Below are 17,748 nucleotides of genomic sequence, written 5' to 3'. Positions count from 1 at the left end.
GGGTAGCTGAAGATGTTAAGGATATAAGGAAGATTTCCTGGAGAAAGAGGGCCTGCCAGGGTAGGAAAAAAGATAGAGATGAAAGGATGGATGGATGGATGGATGGATGGATGGATGGATGGATGGATGGAATAGGAAATAGGATATTATTTTCTTTCTTTTGTTCTTTTTTAATTTTATTTTATATATATTTTTTGAGACAGGGTCTTGCTCTGACACACAGTCTGGAGTGCAGTGGCACCATCTCAGCTCACTGCACCCTCTGTTTCCTGGGCTCAGGCAATTCTCCCATCTCAGCCTCCTGAGTAGCCACCATGTTGGCTAATTTTTGTATGTTTAGTAGAGATGGGGTTTCTCCATGTTGTCCATGCTGGTGCTTGAACTCCTGCGCTCAAGTGATCTGCCTGCCCTGGCCTCCCAAAGTACTGGGATTATAAGCGTGAGCCACCGCACCTGGCCATAACAGGATATTCTTTTATTTTTTTCCCAAAAAAACAAAATCTTTATGTTTCTTTACTAGAGCAAGATTCCTGATCAGTATACAGTGATATGTTTACTAAACGGAGACCTGTGCAGAAATTACATACTATCTATCTAGATAGGTTGTTACTTTTTTGCCTATTGATGGAATAGTTCCATTTATCAAGTTTTATACATCAAAAAGCTTTTGAATTTCACCAGACTGTCCATTAATTCACCTCTGAAAAAGTGGCATTTAATTTCAGCTACTGTATTTACAGCATTGAAAAGCTTATCCATTAAGGTGCTTCTCTGCACAATGGCATTGAGCAGACAGAGCTGAGTCCATTATCCCACCCAGATTCATATAGTCACATCTGAGAGCTTTATACCAGAGAGCAGGGACAGTTACTGCTAACCATCACAGACTTCTTACTCTGAAAGCCTATATTCTTGGCCACATTTTATATAGCCAATGAAGATATGCCAGCAACCGTCGCATGTATAACTTGGCATTAGAGCACCAGGTCTGTTGGATGGTGGTGGCAGGCACTATTACTTTATATCCAAGTAAAAGGCCAATTTTAAAAACTTACACTTGGAAATAAAAATCAAGGGCAGAATATACTCAGAAAGTATTCAGCAATCTGGTATCTCAAATGATGTGAATACTTTCAGAAACCAATGGCAAATTTTACCCACATTTCCCAGCTATGGAGATATTAATACATTGATTCAAATCCTGTTACTCAATTCACATAACCCTGAGGTCATCCTCCAAAGTGCGTATCAAAAAATAGGAAGTTAGAGTGACAGAGTTTGAAAGTGATGTTATACAAGTCAAACTTGGAAGGTCATAGTAAGTATACCTATGCTGAGAGAAAAGCATCAAATCCTTTGTGTACACATTTAGTTTTATTGTAACAAAGCAACTTGTACACTTTTAACGTTTAAAACTGAGCATCATCCTTCCTTTCCAGTGAAACAAAAAGAAAATTTAAAAATAAACAGGGACAACATTTCAATAGAGAATGTCAATTCCAAATAAGATCCCACAGGTTCTGCTGATTCTCCCACTGAGTGGCCGGGCTCAAGTCATCATCAGGAGATAATTTATTTTAAAAGTATCATCTTAAACTGCAAGGATGTCTGTCAAATATCACAATTAAACATGCCAAAGGAGAAGCCATGTTGTCAAAATGCCCACTTAACCCACCCAAACATCTCAAACCCACCCTTTGCTGACCTTCTATAACCCCATGTTTTTACATTTCTTTTTCTTTTCTTAAACAAGAGAAAGTAGACAGATATATGTTGGTAAATGCTAACTGTCCATATTCACATAGAGACACAGTGTATTCTCTGAGCCCAACAGGGAACGGAGGAAAAAAGCTAGAATTATACGCACCACTACACAGGGGCCTAGCACCCTCCAGCTTCCAGCAGAGCGAAGGGAGCGGGGTCTTCTTTTTTCCCGCAGAGCTCGGTGGTGTTGATTCCATACAGTTTTTATTCAGATAGTAAGCAATAAAAATGAATTTCGAGCAGAAAGGGGTAGAGACTTCCCATTGTATTCCGCTCAAGGTATTTCCCCCGAAATAAGTTGAGGAAAGAGACCTCAAGAATAGGGTGACTGAGAGAGAAAACAACAACAACAAAACTGCAACTTGCTCCCAGGGACTGGAGAAAATTTTTTAAAAAGGAAAGTTAGAATCTCTCAGTGTTCTATTAGTCATCTTCTCCTTCATCCCCCTCTCCTTCCTTCCCTTCATCGTCATCTTCTTCACCTTCATCCTCACTCCCTTCTTCATCAATATCTTCTAATCCTTCCTCGTCTTCTTCATCATCACCATCTTCTGCTCCTTCTTCTTCGTCGTCCATATCAGGAACCAAGTAGTACGGTAATGGTTTTGGCCAAATGTCATCTTCAATGACCTCTCCTAACTCATCAGCACCTGCATCAGAATGGTCAATAAACCAGGTAAAGAAGCTCTTTAGTTCTTCATGCTGCCTGTTTCTGCTGTCTTTCTTCTGCATTTGACTTGAACATTTCGTCAAATCCTTTCCAGATTTCCATTTGATTTCAGTGGAATTTGAAGATAGATCACCATTCTCTTTCAGATGAAATTCTTTGGAGAGAACTTTATTTTCAAAGTAAGGATTTTCATCCACCCTGAATGTGCCCAATTAAGTTTGATCTTGGAAGCTAAGCAGGTCAGGCCTGGTTAGTACTTGGGTGGAAATTAGGATATTCTTAATAAGAGGTATAGCCCAAGCAAAGGTAAAAATATAGAACAATCATGCTTGTGTATGGGCTCCTCATGGAAACCTGCTCTGCTAGAATTAGGAGAGTGGGGAGGGATGGAAGCTAATATTTTTTGTGCTCCTACTTGTGCTAGGTGCTTGCAGCTCATATGTTTTGGGGTGTTTGCTCTCCTGCAGGCCCTCTCTCTAGGAATCATCCCCATACAGGGCTGAAAGGGTAGGCCTGGAGCCATGTTTGTGCCATTTGTCCAGTCTCACATCCTGATCACGAATCACTGGACCATGGGTGAACACTGGATCTAAGCTCAGTTGATCCAGTTCTTCTCCCAGAAACATGGCACTAGACACAGAAAAACTAACCCAGTGGACTTCCTATGGAAAGCTGGAGTGTAGAAAAGTCCAGAGTGGGAAATAGTGAGAGGCAGAAGGGAACTGAAGAAAGCTGAGATCAGTCCGCACAGCGTAGAGAAGGGAAAATGTACACAGAGAAATACACAGGATGTTGTAAGAAAGATTCAGTAGCTCCTGGGAGATGGCACATGTGCCTAGATTCCAACAATTTGGTTCCTGGTTTCTCTCCTGAGGATGCTATATTTCATTTCTTATTCCTTGATTTCAGTTGAATTAGTTTAAGTGCTTTCCTGTTCCTTACGATAAAAATAGCCTTGGCCAAGACAGTTTGTTCACATTTTTTCAGATTATCCTCTTAACAATTCATTGAAATAGATATCACTTCCACATTATTAATATGGATATCAAGGCTTAGAGCGGCAATGTGACCTGCCTATATGCATTTGGTTGATAATGGTTGAGCTAAGAGTGAAACTCAGGCCTGCCTGGCTCTAAACACCTTACACTTCTTCCTAAGCGACCTTGGCCAGTGTTTGAATCAACAGTTGATCCCAAAACACTTTGTCTGTAACTGCACAAGACACCTTCACTTCTGATGCTGTGTCTATTCAGGGCCAATTTGTTAACTTTTAGTCATTCTGAGATTCTCCTGTGGAGGTTCAAGCCCAGAAAGCTTATTTAATACATGAATTCAGAATTTGTAAGAAGTCAGATGCTGTATTTATGGCTCTTAACTGAGTCAAATTCAATGCAATCCTATCCTTAAAAAATATCCAGATTCTAGTGAATAAAGAGAAACTGGTCAAGATCAGTAGAATTTTTCCAAATCAAGAAAATTAAGAATGTCTTTAATTTGGGGGCCAGCTAAGTAATTTATTCATCCTAAACAATACTCACTGAATGGTTGATATGCCTCTTATATTTTAATAACCCATTACAAATATACCTTATTTGCACAATCTATATTCTAGTCATAGTCAACTCTTATAGTTCTTTCAAATACCATGCTACTAGAACCTCTATGCCATAATATGTGTGAAAATTAATTTTCCTTCCCCTATCCATCTGGAAAACTTCCACTCTTTAGGATTCAGCTGAAGGTGTCGCCTCCTCCACAAAACCGTCCACTAACTCTTAGCCTCATGAGGTTAGTAGATCTTTCCACTATGGCCCTAGGAAACCCCGACCTTAACTCTCATCACTGCATTGTAATTGTCTCTTTGCAGTTGAAGTGACATGTTCTTCTCACTCTCATGCCAGGCTACTCTCTTTCCTTTCTAATTTCCACTTCCTCCTCATCTCTTATCTAATAGGAGATGAATTGCTAATCTAATGAACTTGAGATATTGATTGGACTACATTTCATTAGTGAGTAAGGTTGCCATGGTCAAGACCACTCTATCCTTCCTGTAGAAACTCAGGACTTTCCTACCCTTCCCCTACCATCAAAGAAGGTCTGGGATGTGACTCAGGCAACCTCCTTTTCCTTCTATTTCTCTTCTGTACAGTTGGTAAAGTAAGAGATCATGTAGCCATGTGTGTGATGGAGGTGAGGCAGCTCTACCCCACAGGCCCAGCCATTCTCCCCACATCTTTGTGCCAGCATCTTCACCTGTGCATGCCTAGGTAAGCCAGGTGGGTTACATACTACCAGTTATGCTATCTTTTTGGAGGGAAAGAAATAGGAAACCCTACTTCAGTTTCCCAGCTGAAGTCAAGTGGTCCAGCTCTGGGTACCAGGAATGAGGTCATGAGTGGTGATGAGGTCATTGAGTACCCGCCCATACACTAACGAAGTGGAACTTGCTTTTCATTTAGATCTGTTTCCTTGTAAACTCTAGACTGTTGTAGTCAGCATTCTGGGCTAGGAGACTCGGAGCAGAGTTTGGCACTCAAACTCCATCCCACAACCCCCATTACACACTTTTTAGTGAAATATTCTAACCCAGTGGGTTTTGACCCTGGCTACACATTAAAATCACCTTCTATACCAGAAATCCAGATGACTCTAACACGTGGCTAAATTTGAGAGCCCTTGCAAAGGAGAGCTTCACAGTCTCCCCCATCCCGCCCTAACCGAGGGCATGAGTTCTGCTATAAGGTGGTGGAAGGAAGCTTCAGGCAACAATAGATTTGAATAGAGCTCAGAGTGAATTGAGTTCACCTCTCTGTGCCATATACCCATCATCTATAAAATAAGAGGATTCACTGAGAACTCTTGACATTTTGGGAGTCATAGACACCTTTGAAATTTTCATGAAAGCTATGTGCATCTCCTCAAAAAAATGAACATTTGCCCTTATTCAGACATTTGCATTCAGCTTCTGGGGTGCTTGGATGCTCTGACACCCTGGCCTACAGGATCACTGAGATTCTGTCCAGCTTTCAGCTCCAAAGGCCAATCTCTGTAATGTGCTAGAGAGGACCATTGGGCGGGCCAGGCTTCATTCCTTTTTCAATATTGTTCAAAATACATGTGCTTTGAACACCAGCACCAGCAAGATGCACATGCTGTGAGAAGCAGGGGGCATCTGATAACTGAGGGAACAGTTATCAGGGAGTGATTTATTAGTAAAATATTTATTGAGATTTTTAAGGCACCAGGCTCTAGGGATACCATTGTGAGAAAAAACACACACACACAAACCCCACATTCATGATAAGGATATTTTCTGATGGAGGTTTTTAGCTTTCATATCACACTTAGTACAGGACATATGTTCACAGAGTGGAATTCACCCATTCTACTTAAAAATCTCTCTTTGTCTCCCTCTGTCTCTTTTTCTAATGGCCGAAAGGGCATCATTGATTTTTTAAAAGACAATACAGAATTTCCTTTGAAATTGGGCAAAAGACCCTGCCCCTTGGTCTGCTCTGACCCTCCGTTTCCTGTGTCCTTCCACCCAGAGCAAGGACTCCTTGAGGCTAAGGACATGTCCACTTGGGGCCTGCACTCCACCCTTTCACACCATGCTCTTGTCATCCGTGACCCCGTACTCCCTGCCCAAATGTCCCTGGATCTGTTCCTAGAGCTTGTGCAGGCTGCTGCTTCAGATGTCTCTTCCCCAGGCTGGGTCACACTGCTGGTTTCTGTGTCCCTGGACCCAAGGGGTGGCCACAGGGCAGCAGTTTGCTGGGGATGTGAAGGAGCTTGCACGTGCAGGATGGCATATCCACAGAAATGCAAGTGAGGCCCATTGCAGAGAGCCAGAACTGGGAAGAGAGGGCCATGGGCTGGGGCTGGGGAACTGCCTCTGTCCAGGCCATCATTTTACAGCTCTGAACCTGAGAATTATAAATTCAAACCTGGCCTTCCAGGGTATTATAAAAGTATATTTGTCTAAGTAGGTGGATAAAGACATATTTTATTGAACAGTCTCTTAGCCTGAATGATAACTTTAAAGTATTTTTATAGATGGTATTTGGGCCTCCGTTTGTACACTTGTTCCAGGCTCCACAAATAATTGCGAGAGAGTCTAAGGAAGTAGGATTATGGTATGGACCCACCCAAGTTGCTTTGGCTCCTGACAGCTTTCCTTCATAGTTTCTTATAACAACCAAAGTAATAATAGCTAATTTTTTAAAAATAAAACTCTTATTGAAGTATAATATACATATATTAAAATGCATAATCATAGAATAAATACATCCATGTAACAGCCAACTGGATCAAAATAGAACATTGCCAGCATGTCTTACACACCCTTACAATAACCACTCCCTCCATCCTTCTCAAAGGTGACCAGTATCCCATATTACTTTGCCTATTTTTGAACTTTACATAAATGTAGTCACATCATACATATTCTTTTGCATCTGGCTTCTTTCCCTCAATATTATGTTTATGATTATCCATTTTATTGCATGTAGAAATAGTTCTTTCACTTTCATTGCTATATAGTGTTCTATTGAATCAATTTACCATTTTTCATTTACTTATTCGGTTGCTGATATATGTTTGGATTGTTCTCATTTGCTACTAAGAATGATGCTGCTATGTTTATTCTTGTACCTGTCTTTTGGTGTCCATATACTTTCCTTTATGCTGAGTATATATTCCTAGAAGTGAGACTGCAGGATTTTAGGGTGTGTGAATACATTCAGCTTTACAGTACTGCAAAAAGTTTTCCCAAGAGGTTGTATAGAAAGACTTTTAAATTTTCTTTTATAGATAGAATGCTTTTCTGATTTCTCATTCTCTCATGTGTCAGTTTTGTTAAGATTTGATTTCCTAGGGATTTATTCATTTTCTTTAAATTTCCAAATTTAAAAATAGACTTATGTTGTTTCTAACAGTCTCTAATTTATTCTTAATACCCATAGGACCTATAATAATATTTCCTTTTTATTTCTAAAATCTGTGTCTTTTTTTATTTTCCTGTTTTTATTCTTCTTTTGCAAGTGATTTATTGATGTTATGAGTCATTTCAAAAAATAACTTTTGGTTTTGTTGATTTTCTTTATTGTACATTTGTTTTCAATGTTATTAATTTCTACTTTTATATATATTACCTTTTTCCTTCTACCTTCTATAGGTTTTACTTGCTGGATATTTTTCTAACTTCCTAAGAGATACTTAAATAATTGAGTTGCAGCCTTTCTTCTTTTCCAACATATGCATTTTAAGCTATACATATTCTTCAAGCACTGCTTTAGCTGTGACCACAGGTTTTGATATGTCATATTTTCATAACCATTCCATTCTAAAAACTTTCTGATTTCCAATGTGATTTTATTGTTGATTATTTGGAAGTATATTGCTTAATTTCCAAATATTTAGAGACATTGTAGTGGCCCATCATTATTTATTTCAAGCTCGATTCCACTGTGGTCAGAAAACATGTTTATTGCAATCCCTTAAAACGTGTTGAGATTTGCTTTAAGGCCCAGTACATGGTCAATTTTGGTAAATGTCCATGTGCACTTGGAAACAGTCTGTATTCTGCAGTTGTCAGGTGTAGTGCTCTATATATATCAACTAGGCCATGTTTTATAATCATGCTGACTTTTTTGCCTGCTTGTTCTATCAGTTGCTGAGAAAGATATATTAAAATCTCCAACTATGCTTCTGGATTTGTCTGTTTCTCTTTTTAACTCTGTATTTATTGTTTCATATATTTTGAGGTGTTGTTAATAGGTTCATATAAACTTAGAATATTTCCACTTTCCTGTGGATTGACCTTTTAATCATCTTAAAACACTTCTCTTTATCTCTTACAATTCTTCTTGCCTTAAAGTCTGCTTTATCTGATGTTAATATACCTATACAGCTTTCTTTTGGTTGGCATTACATGATATACTTTCTTTTATCCTATTACTTTCAATTTTCTGTATCTTAGTATTTAAAGTGTATGTTGTAAAAAGAATATGGTTTTATTTCATTTTTTATCCAGTTTGACAATCTTTGACTTTAAATTGGAGTATTAAGTCTTCTTGCAAATCATGGAATTATCTGCATATTTGGGTTAATTTTGTTATTTTGCTAATTGTTTTCTCTTTATTTCATCTGTTCTATGTTCCCTTTTGTACATTTTTTGCCTTATTTTGGATTAATTATGTATTTTAATAATTCCATCTACCATGAACAAGGTTTTACCTATTGTTACTATTCTTTTCAGTGATTGCCCTGAAGACAACTGCACAGATAGACTCAGCCAAGCCTAATATCAGTGAATAAAATTTGCCAATTCCTGGACAATTCAAGGAACATGAATACTTCATACCCTCATATGTTTTAATTCTAAAAATATTTTAAATCACATATATATTAATATAGCTGTTTTATAAACATTCAATATTAATGTGGATATACCCACATATTTATGCTTTCCATTAATCTTTGTTCTTTCCTGTATTTCCATGCTTTCACAGTGTATCATTTACTTTCAGCCTCAAGAACTCCCTTTAGTATTTTTTTAGGAAGCATCTGCTGATTATGAATTCTCTCATATTTTATTTGTCTGTAAATGTCTTCATTTTACTTTTATTTTAAAGGTTACTGTCAGTGGGTACAGAAGTGTGAGTCATAACTACTACCTTTCATCACTTTAAAGATATCACTCACTTATCTTCTTCCTTTCTTTGTGTGCGTGTGTGACAGAGTCCCGTTCCATCATCCAGGCTGGGGTGCAGTGGCACGCTCTTAGCTCGCTGCAACCTCTGCCTCCCAGGTTCAAGAGATTATCCTGCCTCACCCTCCCGAGTAGCTGGGATTACAGGCACCCGCTACCACACCTGGCTAATTTTTGTATTTTCAGTAGAGACAGGATTTCACCATGTTGACCAGGCTGGTCTCAAACTCCTGGCATCAGATGATCCACTCACCTCGCCCTCCCAAAGTGATGGGATTACAGCCATAAGCAACCCCACACGGCCGCCTAGCTATAGTTAAACCCCCATTTTTTTTGAATCATATCAAATTAGTATTTCTTCTTTAAAGGTAATATGTATTGTTTTCAGTTGACTTTAAGATGATATGTTCTTCTTTGATTTTTGAGTAGTTTCACTACCATGTACCTATGTGTGATTTCTGTTCTACTAATTCTCTTTGGAGTTCATAAAACTTCTTGAATCTATAATGCAGATCAGTTTTGGAAATTTTTCCGCCTCTATCTCTTCATACATCATTTCTCCCCCATTCTATTGATCTGTTTTGGAAAAACAGATCAGTTTGGGAAAATTTTCAGTCTCTATCTCTTCATACATTGTTTCTCCCCCATTCTATTCCTCTTGTTCTTCTGGGGCTCCAACTACTTATTTGTTCAAACTTTCACTCTGTCCCACATGTTTCTTAGGTTCTTGTCCATATTTTCCATTCTTTTGTCACTCCATGCTTTAGTCCAGATGTTTTCTTCTGACAAATTATTCAGTTCACTAATCCTATCTCAGCTCTTTCTAATCTAATGATAACTTCGTATGTCAAGTTTTTTATTTTGGATATTGTATTTTTCAGTTCTGGAATTTTCATATGATCATTTTCAATAGTTCTATATTCCATGCTGAAAATTACCATACCACCATCTAATTTCTTTAATACACTTATGACAGTTATTTTAAAGTCTATTTTAACTCCAGTATCTTTATTTTCTATTGGTGTCTTTATACTGTCTGGCTTTCTCTTCCTCGTGGTTGTTGGACATTTTGTCTTATCTGCAGGTGAATCTGGTAATTTTAGATTTAATATGAGATATTATACATCAGGCTGTTGATTATGTTATCTTCCTCCAAAGATTATTAACTGTTGCTTCTGGCTAGTAACTAGGTAAAGGCAGATTGACTCACCTTAATTAAGTCAATGAATGAACAGATTCAAAACTGGGCATTAGTCTTTATGAGGGTTGTTGCATTTCTAGTTAATCCATATTTCTAGATTATAACCCTTGAAAGTTCCACCTGAAAACACTGAGTAAATGTCATGGTTCCTTTTTCTTGACCCTAAACTCCAATTTTTGTCTCCTTTAGCTCCATAAGTGTGCCAATAGAGATGCTCAACTCTTCACCTTTCAATCTTTTCTGTCCAGATTCTGGGTATCTAAGGTAATCCTTGTCAATTAGCAGACGCCTTGTGGGGAAAAGCAACACAGAACGTCAGGTTCACAGCTCTTTTCTTCCCTTCTCTCTGTGATCTTAGGCTCTTAAGTCCTCCCAGCCTTGGCAGTTCTCCAATGTCTTTAAAATTATTTTTATTTTTTATTTTTTGTTTTTGGGATGGAGTCTTGCTCTGTCACCCAGGTTGGAGTGCAGTGGCATGATCTTGGCTCACTGCATACTCCATCTCCCGAGTTCAAGTGATTCTCCTGCCTCAGCCTCCCTAGTAGCTAGGATTACAGGTGTGCGCCACCACACCCAGCTAATTTTTATATTTATAGTAGATACGGGGTTTCACCATTTTGGTCAGACTGGTCTCGAACTACTGACCTCAAGTGATCCATCTGCCTCGGCCTCCCAAAGTGCTGGGATTACAGGCTTGAGCCACTGAGCCTGGCCTAAAATTAATTTTTAAAATTTCATACAGCTTTTCTATTTGTCCTTAGTGGGAAAGTTGGTCTGAAGTAAGATAGCTGTTATGAAAGTTTTGATAGCTGACATTTAGAAGAGATTAATATGTTTCAGGCACATTTTGCACACTTTACGTATATATACTCACTTTACAACAATTCTAAGATGTGAGTTCTCTTATTTTCCCTGCTTTACAGAGAGAAGAAATGAATCACAGAGTGATGAGTAGTTTGTCCAAGATCATATAGTATAAGTGATACATCCAGAATTTGAAGCCAGGCAACCAGGGTTTAGGACCCTACACTTAGCCATAGAGATCGAAACCTCTTAATTCGCAGCTGTCCTGTATGCATTTGGGATCATAAGGTATACCTAATGCCTCATATTAAATACGCATTTTGCTTGAATGAATCTGAGTGGGTTTCTGTTACCTGCTGTCAGATGATTTCTGACTAAGCTCTTTGGACATACTGCCTCTCTCACCAAAATGTTTCTTTAGAACAAAAGTACATATTACTAATATTCTTTCCCCAAATGGGTCTTATTTATCTTCCCAGAGCTTCTCATTTGTTATTATCCTCATGATCTCATTTACTTTCCTTGTTTTTAAAAGGGCACTCACTGGGTAATTCCCTCACACCCATGGTTCCAGCAAACCCGTCTATGAGAAGTAAAGGATATATTCAAGCTATAAGTAGGTAGTCTCAGTGAAGGAACAAAGTCCTCCAGCAAGGTTAAAATTCCACCAGGCTTGTGTTTCAAGACCCAAAGCACAGCTTGAACAGGAGAGGTAATTGAGCCAGCTGCTGAGAGGCAGCAGCCACATCCCCCCAACTCAGTAATCTGCCTCCCTCTGCTATGAAAGGGACCCAGGGCTTCGATTTTAGCAGCGTGAGGAAACACACCATTTTCATGCATGGTTCCATAAAAATCGCCTCCTGGAGCTCTTATCTAAAAAAATAAAGAAAAATACTCACAAGAACAGTCTTTGCAGCTTCACATCGTTTTTTATTTAGCAATCTTACTTATAAAATTCAACCAGCTGTTTATTTTTCCCACTACTGGCCAAACATGGTACCCAGTGGTGGTTTATTTGGGGTCCATTTTGGCCCACACCACGGTCTAGAGTTGGGGTAAGTTCAAAGGAGGGTGTTTGTCTTGGAGGAATTGGAGGTAAGAAAAAACAGTCTTTTCAGGGAAAATGGCCCTTCAATCATGATGGAAATATTTCCTCTTTATCATGACAGAATGGGGGAAAGGATAATAGAAATTCATCTTATCTAGTGGATATGCTGTTACCTGGCATTCAGAGAGAAATCTAAAAACTTAGTAAGAGCACCGAAAAGGGGTTAGGTTGCTCATCTCAGAGGACTCCAACAGGAATTCCCACCTCCTACGTTAAGATAATGATGATGATCATGATCATGGTCATAATCATGATCATGATGATGGTTCATTTTACTGGCTATCATGTGTGAGATGAATTATATACCTTATCTCTGAGCAACATGAAAGGCAGCTATTTGCATCCTATTTTACAGATAGGAAAATGAGGTTAGAAAAGTTGTATAATTTGCCCACAGTTTCTCCGCAAATGGTGAAATTGGGATTCTACCCTAAAGTCCATGCTTTCCTCAAAACACCACCTTATCTTCTGACTTCTCTGTATTGTCACACCAAAGTGAAAATGAATTTTTTTTTTTTTTTGAGATAGAATCTTGCTCTGTCACCCAGGCTGGAGTGCAGTGGCATGATCTCGGCTCACTGCAACCTCTGCCTCCCAGGTTCAAGCAATTCTCGTGCCTCAGCCTCCCAAGTAGCTAGAACTACAGTGCCACCATGCCTGGCTAACTTTTTGTATTTTTTAATACAGACGGGGTTTCACCATGTTAGCCAAGATGGTCTCCATCTCCTGACCTTGCGATCTGCCTGCCTCAGCCTCCCAAAGTGCTAGGATTACAGGTGTGAGCCACCACGCCTGGTCAGTAATGAATATTTTAAAATAAGGTCAAATCAATATTGTGACAGAATAACTACTCTCCCACAAAGAAATAAAAAATACTGCAAAACCATTAAAGATTATTTTACAGTAATGAGTGGGAAAGTTCCTAGCTCCAGGAAAAGACAACTAACACTGAACAAAGGTTCCAAATATCCAACCTTCTAAATAGACCCACAAACAACTGAGTCAGACATCACCCAGGACTTCTTAAAAGCTGCAGAACTGGTTCTTTATCAAGAGGAAAGAGGTTGTGGGAAGTCTGGGTAATTAGTCACAGGCCTAGTGGGTCCTGCCGTATTTGGGGTCTGACCCTTTTCCTTCTACAGTGGATGGGAGGGGTGCTTCTCCACCTCCTAGCACAACAGTTCTCAAATATTTTAGTCACAAGACCCTTTTACATGTTTAAAAATTACTGACAGCTCTAGGGAGTTTTGTTTACGGCACCTGTGAACATTCACAATATTAGAAATTAAAACTAGAACTTTAAAAATATTTACTTACTAACTTATTTAAAAATAATAAAAATAAACTCATTGCATGTTAACATAAATAAGATTGTAATGTAAATAACTATTTTCCAAACAAAAAATTAATGAGAATAGCAGCATTGTTTTACAGTGTTAAAAACCTCTTTACTGGTGAAACCCCGTCTCTACTTAAAATACAAAACTTAGCCGGACATAGTGGCGTGCACCTGTAATCCCAGCTAGTTGGGAGGCTGAGGCAGGAGAATCACTTGAACTCAGGAAGCAGAGGTTGCAGTGAGCCAAGATGGCACCATTGCACTCCAGCCTGGGCAGCAAGAGTTAAACTCCATCTCAAAAAAACAAAACAAAACAAAAACAAAACAAAAAAACAAAAACAAAAAAACCCTACTGTCCACTTTCATCCAAAATTGCTAGATTCTTATATCTGCTTCTTCATTTTATCTGTTGTATTTACTTTGATTGAAGAATATGAAAAACACTGACCTTGCACAAATGTGTAATTGGAAAAAAATGAATATTTTAATAGCTGTTAATGTAGCTGTGGATATTCTTCCTTGATATTACACAAAAACTTAACAAATAGTTATTTCTTAAGCATTACAATGTAGAATCTGAAACCATGTTAATCATTTCTGGTCTTTGCTATTCATATATTGAAATCCATTGGTCTTTCTTGTACTCAGAATGGATCTTTTTATCCATTTTTTTAACATCATCCATTGGTAATTGGAAATATTAGTTATTTGAGTTATGCAGATTTTCTAAATTGATACATTTCATTACACTAGTCAGAAACCATACTCTTTGTCACCTGTGATGTCATTAGAAAAGTGTTAAGTATGGGAAGCTATCAAGCTTATGGTTGCAGATGCAAATTTTGAAAAATTCTAACTTCTGCTTGAAAACCCATTGTTTTTTCAAGTGACAACAATACTGTCAGTTACTTTTTTGGAAGTGACAGGCTCTCTTTGTACACTTTCAAGGAAATAGCTGCCAAACTCTCAAGTTGATAGAGCAATAATTTGTTTTTTTGATATTGTTTCAAGTAAAAATGGTGTTCCATGAAAGAAGGGGCCAGTTCAGCTTACAACTCAGTTGCAAAGCGTTTTTTTCTTAGGACAGCCATCATACTTTTGCATGCAGTAGAAGTACCTTATGTATATTTCCCATTCCATCACAAGGAATATTGTTATTAAGATGTATACATCCAGACACAGTGACTCACACCTGTAATCCCAGCACTTTAGGAGGCCAAGGTGGACAGATCATGAGGTCAAGAGATTGAGACCATCCTGGCCAACATGGTGAAACCCATCTCTATTAAAAATTTAAAAATTAGCTGGGCATGGTGATGCACGCTGTAGTCCCAGCTACTCAGGAGGCTGAGGCAGGAGAATTGCTTGAACCCGGGAGGTGGAGGTTGTAGTGAGCTGGGATCACGCCACTGCACTCCAGCCTGGCGACAGAGTGATACTCCGTCAAAATATATGTATGTGTGTATACAGATATATATCTCTCGAAGGGTTGAGATTTACAAAATTTAATAATTTTTACTGCTTCATCAAAGCATTCTTTTTTTTTTGAGACGGACTCTTTGTCACCCAGGCTGGAGTGCGGTGGCACAATCTTGGCTCATTGCAACCTCCACCTCCTGGGTTCAAGTGATTTTCCTGCCTCAGCCTTTCTAGTAGCTGGGATTATAGACACTTGCCACCACACCCAGCTAATTTTTGTTTTTTAATAGAGGTGGGTGGGGTTTCTGCCATGTTGACCAGGCTGGTCTCAAACTCCTGACCTCAGGTGATCTGCCCATCTCAGCCTCCCAAAGTTCTGGGATTACAGCCATGAGCATTCTTAATGGAAACTGGAATTCTTTTTTCCTACTGGTGAGTGTGTGGTGATGAAGAACCTAATGGCTGCTAGTATATTTGGGTACCACTGCCTTCATTCATGCTGAGCTGCTAGCAGTTTCATCTACCATTATTGTACCATTAGTGCAAAAGTCAACACAGTCAGAAAGGCAAATGTTTTATTATGAAAATGATTTTAACCTTGTGAATCCCCTGAAAGTGTCTTGAAGACCCCCAGGAGTCCATGACCACACTATAAGAACAGCTGTCCCACCAAATTGAAGGAAGATGAAGCTTCAAGAAAATCAGTGAGGGGGTTGCTTGCAAGAAGTGGAGATTGGCACCCTCCCTGGATGCTTGTGGAACTTCCGAGTCAGTAGGCAAATCCTGGGCTGCCGTCACAGGTGAAGGGATTCTTGGGAGAACTTGGCGTGCCTATCCTGGAATCTGGGGGGGACCATAACATAGGATTGTGCATTTTAAACATTCATTAAGAAGGCTGGCTGAGGGCAAGAATAGGGGCTGAGGGAAAAGGGTAATTTGTCCATTCAGATGAGGTGCTCTTTTACAGCCTGCACAAGGCATAATGTGTATCAGTGGCAGCTCCAGGTTGGAAGCATGCATGCACCCAAGGACTTCCTACCTGGAGATTTCTAAAATCATGAGGCTAGCTGGAGTAGCCCCCAATAGTATGGAGAGATGGGATGGGACTGTGCATAATGTGTGACTTGGTCCTCTGAGACTGCCGTAACAAAAATACCAAAAATACCATAGACTGGGTGGTTTATAAACAACAGAAATCTATTCCTCGTGGTTCTGGAGGCTGGGAAGTCCAAGATCACGGCAGATTTGGTGTCTTGTGCAGGTCTGCTTCCTGGATCATAGATGGCTGTCTTCTCACTGGGTCCTCATGTGGTGGAAGGGGCAAGACAATTCTGTGGGGCCTCTTTTATAAGGGTACAAATTCCATTCATAATCACTTAGTAAAGGCCCCACCTCATTATACCACCATATTGGGGATTAGGACTTCAACAAAGGATTTTTGGGGGATGCAAGCATTCCATCTATTGCCTTGTGCCTAGGAAGAAAATGAGGCATCTTCTACCCAGCCTAGTTCCCCACAGCCATTTGAGAATGTTAAAGAGGATGTCAGAGGTTCTCAGGGCTTCATGCAAGGTAGCAGAGTGCTAAAGGAAGGGGCAGGGGACAGGAAGATGTCCAAAGCTGATAAGAGGATGGATGTCCCACAAGGTAAAGGATCATTGAGAGAGATTAGAGGGGTCAGGAATATCTGGGGCAGCAGGCGCCAGGATGAGGCTCAATATTACCTCTAGAAAACCATGCATGTCATCAACACAGAGAGGACCACATCAAACAGAGCAGACCAAGGGCATCTCCTCACCCTCTGCCAGCAGATAACTCATCTCTTCTTCCTAACTCTCAATTGCCTGCAAGGATAGACCCAGGTAGGGGAGGGGAAAGGAAGTGAGCTAGTACTGCTTATGTCCTCCCCTGTTTTCCCCATTCCTACCATACAATGCTTTTCCCCATTCCCACCATACAATGCTCAGAGACAGAAGAAGGAAGAGCAGCAGTTCACAATCCCCTTATTCGAGTTGGGACAGCCTGGGAGTTTGAAATGGACATTCAGAACCATAGTCTTAAACTAGACCGAATTGAGTTTCAATTGCCTGGTGTGTCAAGAAAATAATTGGATCGGTTTATGTTCCTGATAAGGTATCTGCTACACTGTGAGGAAGATTTAATACAATATAACTAGAGGTAGTGAATGAAATAAATGGAATTGTTATGTGTTTATTCCCCCAAAGAGCTGAGGCCACAAATCAATCACATTTAAACAACTAAAACTGGCTGTAAAGCACAATGACCAAGATTCCTTTCAGCCACCTCCCTAAAGTATCCATGGGAGTAAAAATAAGTGTTGTCTCTTTTTCTGCCCATCATTGGCTAGAAAACTCCATGGAGTAATGAAGGGAGCATTGGGTAGAGTGAAGATACACAGCTTCTATCTTCCCAGAAACCTCTATCCATTGTCACTGTACCTCCACATCCCATCTGACACCAGTGGACTGCTAATTGCTTTACTTTGCTTGTCCTCCAGCCACAAAGGTGGACATGTAGTTAAGGCTTGGCCAAACATGACTCCCCATCTCCTTGCTTACAACAATTAGTGTATTGGGCAGACTAAGACCAAAGCAGGCCAATCAGAGTGCCATCAAGTGAATTAATCTATTATTGCTAGGGCAAGAAGTTGTTTTCTGTTTTTTTTCTAAAACCATGGTGTTGTAAGGATGAACTAAGCCTGTTGCTGGTA

At 39.5% G+C, this 17,748-nt stretch overlaps 1 protein-coding gene across 1 annotated transcript; it reads right to left on the bottom strand.

Annotated features, from left to right (window-relative positions):
• Window positions 1-2,187: 2,187 nt before the first annotated feature.
• Window positions 2,188-5,141, bottom strand: LOC105536262 (protein SET-like). Its single transcript, XM_011975597.1, has 2 exons — window positions 5,089-5,141; window positions 2,188-2,632 (listed from the first exon to the last, which is right to left on the bottom strand). Exons 1-2 carry the CDS (start codon window positions 5,139-5,141, stop codon window positions 2,188-2,190), a joined length of 498 nt encoding a protein of 165 aa, XP_011830987.1.
• Window positions 5,142-17,748: the final 12,607 nt, after the last annotated feature.

This window comes from Mandrillus leucophaeus, unplaced genomic scaffold (genome assembly GCF_000951045.1).
Source record: "Mandrillus leucophaeus isolate KB7577 unplaced genomic scaffold, Mleu.le_1.0 Scaffold157, whole genome shotgun sequence".
Classification (NCBI taxonomy): domain Eukaryota; kingdom Metazoa; phylum Chordata; class Mammalia; order Primates; family Cercopithecidae; genus Mandrillus; species Mandrillus leucophaeus.
Note: the sequence above shows the minus strand (reverse complement) of the source record. Positions and strands in the feature narration are given on the sequence as shown.

What these genes read in the sequence shown, in the direction of transcription:
- LOC105536262 (XM_011975597.1), bottom strand. Translation starts at nt 5,141, where the DNA reads ATGGGGGAGACTGTGAAGCTCTCCTTTGCAAGGGCTCTCAAATTTAGC. An exon ending in GCTCTCAAATTTAGCCACGT is followed by an intron (nt 2,633 to 5,088) that starts GTTAGAGTCATC and finishes GGGCACATTCAG; the next exon opens with GGTGGATGAAAATCCTTACT.